This window comes from Chrysochloris asiatica, unplaced genomic scaffold, assembly GCF_000296735.1.
Source record: "Chrysochloris asiatica unplaced genomic scaffold, ChrAsi1.0 scaffold00069, whole genome shotgun sequence".
NCBI lineage: Eukaryota > Metazoa > Chordata > Mammalia > Afrosoricida > Chrysochloridae > Chrysochloris > Chrysochloris asiatica.
In genome coordinates, this window is record NW_006408587.1 from 226,419 (window position 1) to 241,198 (window position 14,780).

At 39.9% G+C, this 14,780-nt stretch overlaps 1 protein-coding gene across 1 annotated transcript in view; it reads right to left on the reverse strand.

The window, feature by feature from the left end:
- The window catches only part of SNX30 (sorting nexin family member 30), a 154,605-nt gene that overhangs the window by 62,985 nt on the left and 76,840 nt on the right, over window positions 1-14,780 (reverse strand). The window contains exons 2-3 of the mRNA XM_006864664.1: window positions 10,993-11,184; window positions 2,918-3,028 (exon numbers count right to left, since the gene is read on the reverse strand). Coding sequence (XP_006864726.1) covers window positions 2,918-3,028; window positions 10,993-11,184 — 303 coding nt within the window. The remainder of the gene's footprint in view (window positions 1-2,917; window positions 3,029-10,992; window positions 11,185-14,780) is intronic.

Consider the following 14,780-nt stretch of genomic DNA (forward strand, 5'->3'; position numbering starts at 1 on the left):
CCTAAAACGAGATGGATTGCCACAGTGACGGCAACAATGGGCTCAAAAAAAAAACCAGGCAGTACTTTGTTCTGTTGCACACAATAGGGTCATTATGAGTCAGAGCAGAGTTGACAGCATCGAACAACAATCATGAGAAAATACATCACACAAATCCCAATTAGCAGCTTCCACAATGTCCCTCAACACTGACCAGTACTCAACAGAAAGGTATGAGAAACTGTCACACTCAAAAAAAGTCTAAGGAGATGTGATGATTAAATGTATGCGGGAGGGAGTAAAAAATTATCCACACTCCAGTTATATTAAAATGCCCATCCACATCCACAGCAGATGACAACACTGTGCACGTGAAAGGATTCTGTCAAACAGACGAGTGACAGTGGATTAAGTGGCAAATCAGCCAGGCTCTGCCAATGAAATAGTCCATGACAGACTTGGCTTTCAAAACTTTGTGAGAGATGGGTACCAAAACAATTTATGGAAGAGCTTGAACAGATGCATTTGGGCATCCGCAAACAAAATTTGGACTGATACTTGAAAGAAGATAAAAAGCAGCCATCAGCTGGAAAATTGATGCTTACAGTTTCCTGGGATTCTCAAGGGCCAGTATTGGAACACTACCAGGAACAAGGTTCAATAATCAACAGTGCTCATTAAAGTGAGATGCTTACAGAAGAGCTGAAGCCTAAACTTGGATGAAATGCAAAGGACTGCTATCCAAGGGTGTTGTGATCTTGCATGACAAGATCTCTGCCCACACTGTTGACACTCTGCAAAAACTTCATTTTGTGCTGTTAAAACATCCTCTCTATGATCCTGATCTTGTTCTATCAGACTTTCACCTGTTTGGTCTCCAGAAAGCAGCCCTTCAAGGACAAAGACTGATCTCTGATGTAAGAAGTGAAGACAGCAATGCATTCGTGGCTCACAGCTCAGTCTAAAACATTTTTAAATACAGAACTATGAAAGCTTGTTGACAGATGGACAAAGTGTATTGAAAAGTCAGGAGATTATGTTGAATTATGATTTATTTGTCTTTTCTAAAAGTTGACTAAAAGTAATTCTACAACCAGGGTATGGATAATTTTTGACTCACCCTTGCAACATGTCACCCTTAATGGGCTTCTGGAACACAAAATTGACATTAGGGAAAAATCAACATATTGCATGTTAAAAATAATGTGTCAGTCTCAGTTCATTAACTGTGACAAATGCAGCATGTCATAATGGAAGATGTCATATAAGTGGCTAAAATAACATGTTAGTAAGAGAAATCAGGTTCAGGGTATGTGAAAACTCTTTGTACTGTCCTTGCAATAAATCCACAAATCGAAAACTGTTCTAAAATTAAAAGTTCATTTTAAAAAATAAAAAGTCACTAGCTGTCAATTTTGTCAAATTTAAATTCTGTTGTTAGGAATGATTCCAAATGCTCAAAAATGCTTGTTCCCTCTTCAGGTATGTTTTAAAATAATTAAAATACAGGAAAGCAAAACCTCAGGTGTGGAGAGCAGAAGGGAAAAGGGAAAGGGACTGGAGATTCCCCAAGGAGGAAGAGTCTTCTTGGGTCAGTCCCATCACTTCTATCATATGTACAACTTGGCTGCCTCAGCCTTTAAAAAAAAATAATACAGCAAGAAAACTCTATGTAGTTTTTACAGCCTCTTTTATCCCTGGAATGAAAGACAGATGGAAGGGTGCAGTGGTAACAGGAAAGCTGGTAGTCCTAAGTCATTGTTCAATCAAGGGTTTTACTGAAAGATGGAGTCTGTGAAGAATTTTATGGCCCAAATTGCCCTAGAACACGCAGAGCCCAAAGCAACATTGGGGTCTAAATAGTTATCATTATTTAAAAAAAAAAAAAAAAGTTGTCATTTATACTAAAAGGAAAGTAGCCAGAAAAATACTCAGTATGCACATTGGTAAAGTAGTCTTGTCATGACTGCTAAAAAACACTGTTGTTTTCAAGAGCCACGTAGTTGGTTCTGACTTCCAGTGATTTCGGAGGCTTTACATCTTTTGCAGGAGAAGAAAGTCTCAGAGGTCTAAGTAATAAATGTTATGCAAAAGGACTTCAAAACAAGTTCATAGAAAAATCCTATTATCTTCTCATTTCATTTTTCCATGAATTTTTTGAAGCTCCCTTGTTGTTGTAGTTGTTGTTGTTGTGTGCCGTCGAGTCGATTCTGACCCATAACGACCCTGTATAGGGTTTCTGAGGAACCTGAACCACCGACCTTGCAGTTCAAACAGCTTTGCAGTCTGGCACATTAACCCACAGTGTCACACCAGGAGTCCCTAGCATATAATAAATAGGGTTAGGTGGGTTTTTAACAATAAAAATACTGTGGCTAAATGGATTGTGTGCTAGATTCCTGCTCCTTGAGCTACTCATTAAAGAAAGCCCCGCCAGCCATTTTCTAAGGCATCAGTCTGCCTATTTCACCCCAAGAACAGTGTCTGAGAAGGAAAAACACAGATAGCTTCAGTCAACCTTTATACCTTCAAGCTTCAATCTTTCAAAAGTCCATATCCATATCTTAAAATTTCAATTGTCACAACGAAAGTGAATAAACATTGGACTATACGACTGACAGTTCAAGCTCACCAGCTGCTCTTCAGAAATCCTATACAGGGTCACTGAGAGTCGGAACCAACTCAACGGCACTTAGCTACAACAACAGCCCCCCCCTCCAAGAGGCTGTCATATTTTATAATAAATCAGAAACTAAAACCAAAGAGGTAAAGCACACTATACAGTGTCCATAAACATACAGCGTTCTACATACTTTTTATGGGTCAGTCTGGTATAGACTCTAAGGGTTTATCGTAATCTAAGGGTTGAAAGGTGCTGATCCCCAGAAAGACGATGCCAATAAAGTGTGTAACAAGCTGTAATGACTTAACTACCTACGGGAATGAGATGAGTGGGTTGGGATTCTTCCAGTTTGTTCCTCAACCAGTCAAAATCCTGGTATCTTCGACGAACAGAATATTCTGGCAGGTCAAACTCTACCCGAGTACTCTGCAAATAAGAAGAGAATAGAAAATAAATAAGCATAAGAAAATAGTAGCATATCTTAGCTGGAGAGCAGGGGGGAAAATGCTGTTAGAAGAACCACAATGGGCAGGAAAACATACCTTCCTTCCACCTAACAAACCTGCCAAATTCAGAGCTTCCCATCACAGAAGGAGGACTGCTGTCCACACAGCTCAGTTAAAAAAAAAGCCTCAAGGATCTAGAATTAACATGTCCAGGTTCTGTTTTGTGTTTTGTTTTGTTTTCCTTATCCTTAGGAAATGGAATTCAATGATCTTTCCACATTGTGATTAGAAACATTGGTTTTATTTCCTTCAAGTTTAACTTTGGGAAGTTCTTTTTTCAGAGTTAAGTCCACTGGATCAGACAGTGTGAGTAAAACAGAAATTAAGTTCCTTCATGCTGCTAAATAAGCTGTGATACACTCTGCCAGAGGTAGAGGGAAAACAAACAGAAAGTAGAAAGACCAGATCACTGTTCATTAGGAGGCCAAATTATGAAAATAAGTTTTTGCCCAATCTGTCATATTCTGCCAGAACTATAACCTTAAGACAACATTGTGTTTCAGTTGCTTAGGGGAAAAAAATGAAAAGAATACCAAAATGCCACATTATATGACAGGAAAAGATGAATAATCCCATCTCTTTCCTGAAATTGTTTAAGTTTTCTGAAGCGTGGTTGTAGCATTTTAATAAAGAAAAACAAAATTAAATAAAACTAAATTGATTTTATATAAAAATAAGAGTTTTACACATTAATTTTCCCAAACTAAAATTCAGTCTCAGAATCCTGGTGTGGTGCTGGGGCGGAAAAGCACTGGACCACAAAGTTGGTTTGAAACACAAGGTTGGTAGTTTAAATTCACCAGCTGCTTCTTGGAAACCATGTACAGGGTTGCTAGGCGTCAAAACTGACTTGATGGCACTTAACAACAAAATTCAGTCTCAGCTAACTTTTTTTTCCTATGAGGGTACGAACTGTGTGAAAGTCACTGTTCACGAAAATTATAAAGTATAAACATGTCCTGAACTAAATATTACAAATTTATTATTTTCAATTCAAAATTAATTTTAATGCATAATGCCTCGCAAAATCTTAAAGGCACATAAGAGTCGTCCATTAATGAAAAAGTTGTGAACAGCTTTGGCAACAAAAATCACTATTTCATCCTCTCCAAGATGTGTTCACAGTTGAAGCAAAATTGAGTTTACAGTTAAGTACTCAGTGTTACATACACTGACCCCCAGCTATGCCAACCTTCCCCTATGATGGAGGCATGGCGGGGTGGATTCTATCAACTTTGGGACATACACTCAATTGGGGAGAAGAAAAATCCAAAGAACAATTCACTGCTTGACTAGTTTTCAGGCATAGGGAGATAAGAGTAGTAGGGGCGGAGATAGGCCTGGCATAGTGAGAAGAACTCTTGTGCCTGTAACAGTCCCAGCCTGGATATCAATCACTGCACCACCACAGGGCTGCTCTGAACTTTAGTTACCTCATCCTAAAAAAGAGTTGGACGAGACATTCCTCAGGGACCCTGAAACCCTAACAATCCCCTTCTGCTGGTGATCATTGGCTCAGGAAGAATATATTTTGATAGGTGATTAATGAAAGCAACTCATTTTCATTATATATAGAACTGGTAGGGAATCTACTTTTTAGCTGCCTACATGTCACATGGAGTCCTGGTGTGGTGATGTTGAAAAAAGTACTAGACTGCAAGGTGGGTCTGAACTGCAAGGTTGGCGGTTCAAACCTACCAGCTGCTCCTCAGAAACCCTATACAGGGTTGTTATGAGTTAGAACTGATTCAACGGCACTTAACAACAACAAATGTCACATGATCATAAATTGATAATTTCTCTTTATTAAACTTTTTCAAATCCATTTCATAAGTTATAAATTTTGGAACATTTCCACTCTAACTTTGATCTCAGTATTTGTTGACTACAAAAAGCAGTACAATGAAACACCAGTTGTGGTTTTGCCCTAACCAATTTTACTTTTGGAGAACTGTTTGATGTTGTTTTCTTTCTTCCCCATATCTCTTTAATACATCCTAGATATCTTTCTATGTCAATAAATCCAGATCTATATACCACTTTTAATACATATACAGTATTCCATCGAATGGGCAAACCATTTCCTGAAGTTATTTCTAATTATTTAATAAACAATGCTACAGTAAATGTCACTGTACATATATCTTTTTCTACTTGTGTGATTTGTTGTTAAGCGCCACTGAGTCTGTTCTGACTCATAGCAACCCTATCTGTATATAGTGTTAATCTCTGCAGAAACAGAACGAACGTCTCCTCTTTATCCTGAGGCGTGGCTCGTGAACTTTAATCGCAGACCTTGTGTCACAGTCCAGTGCTTATTCTAGAGAGCCACTGCACTTCCACACTTACCTGATAATTCCCTTAAATTCCTAAAGACAGAACTGCTACATGAAAGAGCATACATAATTTTTAATGTCACAAATACATCAATATAGTTTTGATGGAAAACAGCAGAATATAAAATAAATTATACATACAGTGTGATTCCATTTATCATAAATATGTGGATATAAAAGACAAGAAGCAAATTTCAGAAGTGGTATCCTCTCTATACTCATTCTAATTTCTAAATTTTCTATACGCCTGCAATACCTAATAGTCACACATACCCTCTCATTTTCAAAAAAGCTCCTTTGAGAACCTAGTGGATTTAATACAGTAGTAAAAGTTTCTGATGTTTTGGAAAGCAATTAAGGTAAATCATCATGAAACAGAAGGATACTCACATTCTCTATTTATTTTACTCATTTTTACCACAATTTGTTCTAAAAAGATGTGTTATTGTTATTAGATGCTACTGAGATGGTTTCAACTCATAGTGACCCTATGCACAATAGGATGACATCTGCCCAGTCCTGCACCATCCTCACAATTGCTGGTATGTTGAAGCCCCCTGTTGTTGTCACTGTGGCAATCCATATTGTTGGTAGTCTTCCTCTTTTTTTGCTGAACCCCCACTTTTCAAAGCATCATATCCTTCTCCAGGGATTGATCCCTCCTGATAATATATTCAAAGCACAGGAGATGAAGTCTAGCCATGTTCGCTTCAAAGGAGCATTCTGGCTGTACTTCTTCCAAGACAGACTTGTTTGCTGTTCTGGCGGTCTATGGTACTTTCACTATTCTTTGCCAACTCCATAATTCAAATGCATTGATTCTTCTATGGTTATCCTTATTCAACTTTCATAAACATATGTTGTTGTTAGACTATCAAACATTGTGAGAATTGCACAAACAAAATAAGACAAAATAAATGACTTTGTTGTTGTTATTGTTGTTAGGTGCCATCGAGTTGGTACCGACTCATAGCGACCCAATGCACAATAGAACGAAGCACTGCCTGATCCTGGGCTAACCTCACAATTGTTGCCACGCTTGAGTCCATCGATGCTGCCACCTGGCCAATCCATCTCGTTGGGGGTCTTCGTCTTTCTCTCTGACCCTCCACCTTACCAAACATGATATCCCCTCTCCAGTGACTGGTCCCTCCTGACAATATGTCCAAAGTGTGAGAGATGAACTCTGGCCATCCTGGCTTCAAGGAGCACTCTAGCTGCACTTCTTCCAACACAGATCTGTTTGTTCTTTTGGCAGTCCATTGAACTTTCAATATTCTCCTCCAACCCCATAACTCAAATGCATCAATACTTCTACAATCTTCCTTATTCACTGTCCAACGTTTGCATGCATATGAAGTTATTAAAAATACCATGGCTTGGGTCAGGCGCAACTTAGTCCTCAAGCTGACATCGTGGCTTTTCAACTGTGTTTTTCTTCCATCTTTTTTTGATGTTCCCAGAGTGCTTCAATATACAGAATCCTTCAGTATTGCAATCCAAGGCTTGAATTTTTTTCTTCAGATTTTTTTCAGCTTGAAAAATGCTGAACATGTTCTTCCCTTTTGGTTTTTCTAGCACCAGGTCTTTGCATATTTCATTATAATATTTTACTTTGTCTTCTCATGCTGCCCTTAGAAATTTTCTGTCCAGTTCTTTTATATCATTTTTTCCAGTCACTTTGACTTCTCTATGTTCAAGAGCAAGTTTCAGAGCCTCTTCTGACATCCATTTTATTCTTTTTTGTCCCTATCTTTAATGACCTTTTGCTTTCTTCATGTATGATACTCTTGATATCATCCCACAATTCCTCTGGTCTTCAGTCATTAGTGTCTAATGCATTAAGTCTGCCTGAGACGGTCTCTAAATTCAGGTGAATACACTCAAGGTCATATTTGGGCTCTTGTGGAGTTGTTTTAATTTTCTCCAGCTTCAGCCTGAACTTGCATATGAGCAATTGATGTTCGGTTCCACAGTCAACCTCTGAGAGGTAGGAGGCTCAAGCCTACCAATTGATCCTTAAAAACCCTATACAGGGATGCTATAAGTTGGAACTGACTCAACAGAAACAACAACAACAAAAGCTCATCTATACAACAGAATACGACTGCAGTCACACAAATGATGGTATAAAACTGCTTACCGGTTTAGAAAGGTATTTGCAATAGTAAATAAACTGGAAGAATGCAAAATATCTCTTGTTTTGTAAATGGATATAAAAATGTAGTTTTCAATAATTAATTCCAGCTGATAGGTTTATAGTTGTCCTTTTGCTTTACTCTTTCAGTTTGTGTTTTCTTTTTTCAATTAATAAGCATGTATTCCCTGCATAAATTTTTTAAAAAGGTTTCTATTGAAAAAAGTACAGCAATGATAAGCGCTCAATAGTTATTAGCTATTATAAATAATGCTACTTTCTAGGAGTAAGGTGATAAACTAGGCAGGAGCTGCCTGCCCTGAGAAGACCCAGGCTGGCTCTCCACCACTGAAGAGATCCCATACAGATTTGGAGGGAGCATGCTTTGCCTACATTGGCTCTGCTCATTTTACCTCAGGGAAAGGAGTCCTGTACTTTGTCTGGCTTTGGTCATCAGGAGCCTGCATTAGGACTGGGGAGTCAAAGTCTCAAAGAAATAAAGCCAGCATTTTTATAACCTTGTCTCCTGAGCAGTACCTTTTCTTGAAGACTTCAGCACAAGTGGAAGTCTCAGGACTAGACCAGGTATATTCAGAATCCTGTGTTCCTGTTTGTCCTTTCTCTCTCCCTCTCACTCCTTCCCCCAACACCTTTACACAGTCTTTAACACCACTTGTAGATATTGTTGCTGTTAAGTGCCATAGAGTAGGTTCCAACTCACAGTGACCCTGCAGAGGGTTTCCAAGAAGCAGCTGGTAGTTGTGAGCCACCAGCCTTGAGAGTAACAGTCCAGTGCTTATCCTACAGCATCACACCAGTACTTGTAGACAGAAGGCTCCAAACGTGTTTCATAAAGACTTTAAACCTGGTGTCCGTATTAGAAACAGGCAAACAGGTAGACTCTATGCTTGGGATCAGAAATGGAAAAGAAAGCAAAAAGTAAAACTCTGTTTTGTAACAGACAAATCTTGAGGTGTTGGCATCATCATTAAGTATGTGGGACTGGAACTTAGACAAGGCTACCTTAAGTCATTTTCTGGTATACAGAAAAGAAAACTCTCGGGAGAAGGAATGGACATAAGAATGTAGAGGGAAAAGGTTAACGAAAGAAAGAGAAGAGTCACAGGACAGCGTGGACAGTTACAGCAGGTTCATTAGTGTCTGAATCAGGTTATCAGAGGCCCTGCAGCCTTCACATTTTGGGGAGGAACACTGCAGGTCAGAGGAACCAAGTAGTTGTTGTAAGTGCCATCGAGTTAGTTCTGACTTATAGAGACCCTGTAAAGCGCTTCTGAGAAGCAACTGGTGAATTTGAACTGCCGACCTTGCAGTTCAAACCGACCTTGTGGCTGAGTGCTTGCTTATCCTACAGGACCACACCAGGACTCCAAGTAGCGGTGGAATAAGGTCAAGGTAGCGAGCACTGCGGGGCTAGCAGGGCAGTCACCTTGCTGTTCAGCTGCTTACAGCTCAAATTCAAGTAAACCAGGTTTTACATTTCACTGACTACAGGGTGAAAAATAAGTCAGCCCTAGGTGAAAAAATGGAATCTTGGTGTGGCGCTATAGGATAAGCACTGGACTGCTAACCACAAGGCTGGCAGTGTCAATCCACCAGCCACTACTTAGAAGTCCTATACAGGGTCTCTATGAGTTGGAACCGGCTCGATGGCACTTAGCAACAAAGTAATAATCATTGGATTATCAATTATGGAAATTTTTGTGTCAACCTATGACCTCTGAGACAACAGCATACATCTAAATGCCTAGCTTAATGCCCAGAGAATAGTAGGCCTTTGTGCTGGACTATTAAACTAAAGGTTGGCAGTTCAAACCAGCTCAGTAGTGCTGCTAAAGAAAAACCTAGCAATCTGCTTCAGTAAAGACGACAGCCAAGGAAGCCCTGTAGAACAGCTCTATTGTGCAACACAGAGGGTTGCCTGAGTCAGAATGGACTGGACGACCACTGGATGCTTTTGTTTGTTGAATGGCAGTGGTAATGGGAGAAGATACACGAGCACTTAAGTGCACACACAGAGGCATACAGAGACAAATTTTTAACTGTGAACTAGCTAGAGAAAGGGCAAGGCAGCAATATGAAAACATTTTTTTAAACCTGGAAAACGTTTAAATGTTTAAAAAAAGAGAGAAAAGTTACTGTATAAATCATAGCATAAATATTTATACTGGCTTCAACAATTACACAGAAGATTGAACCATACAGTCAAACAGATGTGGGAAGGTCTTCTAGAATACTCTGAAAGAGAGGGGGAAGAAATCAACATTACAGTGAAACATGAATGATGAATACTTTAACTAGGAGCCCTGGTGTGACAATGTAGGCTAATGCGTCAAACTGCAAAGTTGTGTGAACTGTAAAGTCAGTGGTTCAAGCTCGCCAGCTGCTCCTTGGAAACCCTATACAGGGTTGCTATGGGTCGGAATAGACTCGATGGCACTGAACAACAACAGAGGTATTTTTGGTTGTCACAACTAAGGGAAGGAAGCTTTTTGGCATTTAATGGATATAAGCAGGGATACTGCTAAACATCCTACAACAAGCTAGCCCTCAACAAATAGAATTATTGAGTCAAAAATGTCAAAAATTTGCCAACGTCTCGATTTAAAAGCTTAGTACTATTTTTAAATACTCAAAATTCATTCTCAAAAGAAAACAACAAGGATTACTAGAAATTGCAAAAGTATGGGTTATAAAATATCAGTTTTATAATCCTACAATTCAAGTTAGACTCCTGATGCCTAAGTTTGTCACTTTTAACAAGTTAATATAAACTTTCTGCTTTGGTTTCCTCATGTGTAAAATTGTGACTAAAAGATACACAGTAATCTTAGGATTACTGTGAAAATTAATCAGTGAAATCTCAGCACCCTTCCCACAACCTGCCAGGTACATAGCAGAAAAATCACTGTCAGTTCATACAAAAATGGAATGAAAAGATAATGAAATTTTTCCATGAACTTTTTTGAAGCTCCCTCTTAATTCTTTCACCACCACTACCATCAACCCAATTAGGTCAAATTGTAATCATGGTCTGTTAAAAGAGTTTTAGGTTGATGACTCACAAATTTCAAGAATAATGTGATATGATATGCAATATATTAAATAGAAAATCATGACAGAAAATAAATGAAAGTATAAGGATTAGGTGGTTTATTTGAAATATTTCAGTCACATCTCCCTCATTTTAAGATAAGTTACTATAATTAATTTTATAACATTCATTTGATTACAAAAGCCACATCCACAATCTCCAATTAGCTTTAAAATCAAAATAAAGATGAACAGAGTTATTAAAAGGGACAGTATCAAAGCAAAGATAGAAATGATGAAAGTAGGACTCTAATTCTTCAAGACCACTCATCATTGGCAGAGGACAATGAAAGGACCTACTTTAGTGGTAATCCTATACGTGATGTAGGTTTCCATTGTACACACATGCTTCTTGGGATCATCAACCGTGACAAAGAGATCTCTGGTCTCACCATCAATGTCATCATCAAGTTGAAGTCTGTTGAGAAGGGAAGATGAAGAAGCTGGACTTGAAGTACCTGCTGGAGTACCACCATTGGGCAAAATGAGATCCTAAAAGAAGAAAAAAATTTATATCAAAAGTTAAATGAAAACACACACCTAGAGAATATCAGCAAATGTAGCTGGTTTATGAACACATAAATGAACCAAGAAGCATTCTGGAATTTAAGAGTCTCCCCTTATTCTATATTTCTTAAGCGAATATGATTTTTATGATCAATAGAACTATCCCAGTGTAGTAGAACTCAGGACCTTCGCCTGGGTCTTGAGAACATCTTAGGTCCAGGTAAACAATAAGGTAATAAACAAGTCAACCACCACAAAGAAACAAACATTGTGTGCCTCCTGACAGAAATGTATCCCAGGGCTTTCAATGGGTTCATTTCAGTTTGTCCCTCTGCTGAGAATTTGCAGATATAATGAATCAGAATCTACAGTTTAACAAGATCCCCAGGTGACTCTTATATACTGTATATGTACTCAGTGAGCAGAGGCCTCATCCCCTCCACTTCTTCTCAGCAAGGTTTCTGACTACAGGGCAGATCCAGGAGCTCATGAGTTGGGAAGTCAGATCCCCGAAGCTCTTCTCAGTGTGAAAGTGACCACAAAACCTGTTACAGCAGCATCTGGCAATCTGAGTGCTTTCAGAACACATAGCTAGCAAGGCATGCAGTGTCAAGTCTGGGGCTCTGAGAAGGGACAATCATCTCCTCTGCAACTCCCAGATAATCATCATGTCGCCACCACTTGGTAAATATTTAAACACTGACCTCAGGCAAGACACCATGCTAGACACTGCAGGGACTCACCCTAGCTCTTTATCAACAATAGCTCCCTAGGTCTCAGAACAGCTGTATCAGTGACTAAATACTGCACAGAAGAATTCAGAATCTTAAAACAAGATTATTAAAAAACAATAATCCACTGCCATCAAGTTGACTCCGACTCAAAGAGATCCTAAAGGATTTCCGAGGCTGTAAATCTTTATGGGAGCAGAAAGCCTCATCTTTCTCGCAAGAAGCATCTTATGGGTTTGAAACGATAATCTTGCAGTTGGTGAGTTTGAACTGTCAATCCTGCAGTTAGCACTCTGGTGTTTATACTACAGTCATAAACCACTTTCCACAATTTCTCATGGACTGACCTTGTTGTTGTTGCTAAATGTCATTGAGTCCAATTCATAGCAACCCTCTAAAGGTTTCCAAGGAGCAGCAGGTGGATTTGAACCGCCAACCTTGCAGTTAGCAGTCCAGTGCTTAATCCTACAGCACCACACCAGGACTCCGGACTGATCTTAGCAGCCTTGTTTCTCATCATTCTCCACGTACACCCTTGGCACCAGTTTCCACACTGCACCACACTGTTTTATGTCACTCATGTGTTTGCTTGGAAAGACTCTCCTTTTTTTGATGTAGAAGTCTCTAAAAAACTTACAGGATCCTGTTCAGAGCCCCCTCCTCCCAAAAGTCTTCTTTGACCCTTCCTTCCCGGACAGGATTAGTCCTTCCTTTCTCTTTACTTTGAAAACAGTGAGGCAATTACCACAGTTTTAATAATGTAGTTATGTGAGTAACTTATCCATGAACACTGTGAGCCCCTTTTGACTAGAACTGTAACTTGTTCATCTTTTTGCACACATGTTTACATGCCTATCTGCTCCAAGTTCTGGGAATGACACAAAGCCAACTCCTGTAATCTTTGCTCTGGGGAACTCAGCCAATAACCTTTCAGGAATAGATTACACAGAGATCGGAAATGTCTTGGCCATACAGTTTCAAGTTAAATAGTTTTCAAATCAGTTACTGGGGTTGGAGTCTGTCAGTTCACCCCACAAGCTATAAATGCCTGTCATGTTGTAAGCAGTAATGCTACTACCTCAGATTTCCATGGGGTGTCTGTACACAATTCTTCCTCATTCTTATTCCACTGTGCCTCATTAGGCTAGTAGGCCAGATAATTATCTCTATAGATGAGGATGCAAACTCAAAAAGGTTAAATAATGTATCAAACGTATTGCATTAGGCAAATCTGCTGCACACAACCTTTTTAAAGTGTTGAGGAACAAAGATGTCAGCTTGAGGACTAAGGTGCGCCTGACCCAAACCATGGTATTTTCAATAACTTCATATGCATGTGAAAGCTGGACAGTAAATAAGGAAGACTGTAGAAGAATTGACGCATTTGAATTATGGTGTTGGAGGAGAATATTGAAAGTGCCATGGGCTGCCAAAAGAACAAACAGATCCATGTAGGATGAAGTGCAGCCAGAGTGCTCCTTGGAGGCCAAGATGGCCAACCTTCGTCTCTCATACTTCGGACATATTGTCAGGATGGACCAGTCGCTGGAGAATGATATCATGTTTGGTAACATGGAGAGTCAGAGAAAAAGCAGAAGACCCCCAACGAGATGGATCGGCCAGGTGGCAAGATGGATGGACTCAAGCGTGGCAACAATAGTGAGGCTGGCCCAGGATTGGGCAGGGTTTCATTCTGCTGTGCACAGGGTCGCTATGAGTCAGTACTGACTCAATGGCACCTAACAACAACAATGTATCAAAACTAGTAACTGCTGAGCAAGGGCTGCTGGTTCCAAGTTCAGGGTTCATACCAAACTGAATGCCTTTTGTGTATGTGTGTTTTCTCCAGACCAATACTGTCCCCTCATCTCCATTCTCTGGCCACACATCTTTTAAGGTCAGCATGAATATGTGTTTTCAAAGTCAGTGGGGGAAAGCTAACCTTTCTCCTTGAGGTCTTAAAATGCAAGCTACTTCCCATATGACTCCCCTCAAGTCACGTCCACATGAGAAGAAAGCATGAAGGGAGACTATTAAAACCTTAGGGGGATTATGGGTCTGAATGGCTCTGGTTCCTCTGCCCACTACAGCTCTCCAGCAGCAAGGTTTGCTATGCTAACCCTGGCAGCAACTCCTTTATGACTAATCTGAGTTATAGATGCTAGAAGCCAGGTAATTCCTTACCTCGACACAAAAGCCTCGTTTTATTTTTGTTACCCTGTAGTCCTGGGGAGTGTCATGGCTCTGTAAAATAAGTGCTGGACTGCAAATCACAAGGTCATCTGTTTAAGTCCACCAGACACTCCACTGGAAAGATGAGGCTTTCTGTTCCTGCAAAGATTTACAATCTCGGAAACCGTATACAGAGCTGGAAACTGACTCATGGCACTTACCAACCTTGTAGTCAGTTTTATATAGTGCAGCCAGAGTGCTCTTCTGAAAATGTGAATCATAACAAACTCCTCCTATCACATTCAAAGTAAAATCCAAACTCCCTCCAGTACTGCAAGGCCCAACATAATCTGGTGCTTAGAGCTCTCTCTGACCTCACCGCTGGCATTCTCCCCTGATTTATCCTACTCTGGCTACACTGATCTTCTGTCCTTAAACTGGTCAGGCTCATTCTGACCTCAAGACCTTTGGATTTGCAGCTTCTTCTACCTAGAATGGGTAGAGGAGTGGGCTCAGGTGTATCAACAATTGTGAGGTTGGACCAGGACCGGGCAATGTTTCATTCTGTTGTGCAGAGGACGGCTACTGACTCGATGGCACCTATCAACAATACCACTACCTGGAACGGAGTCCTAGTGTGGCACTGCAGGACAATGCACTGGACCAAAAGGGCTGTTT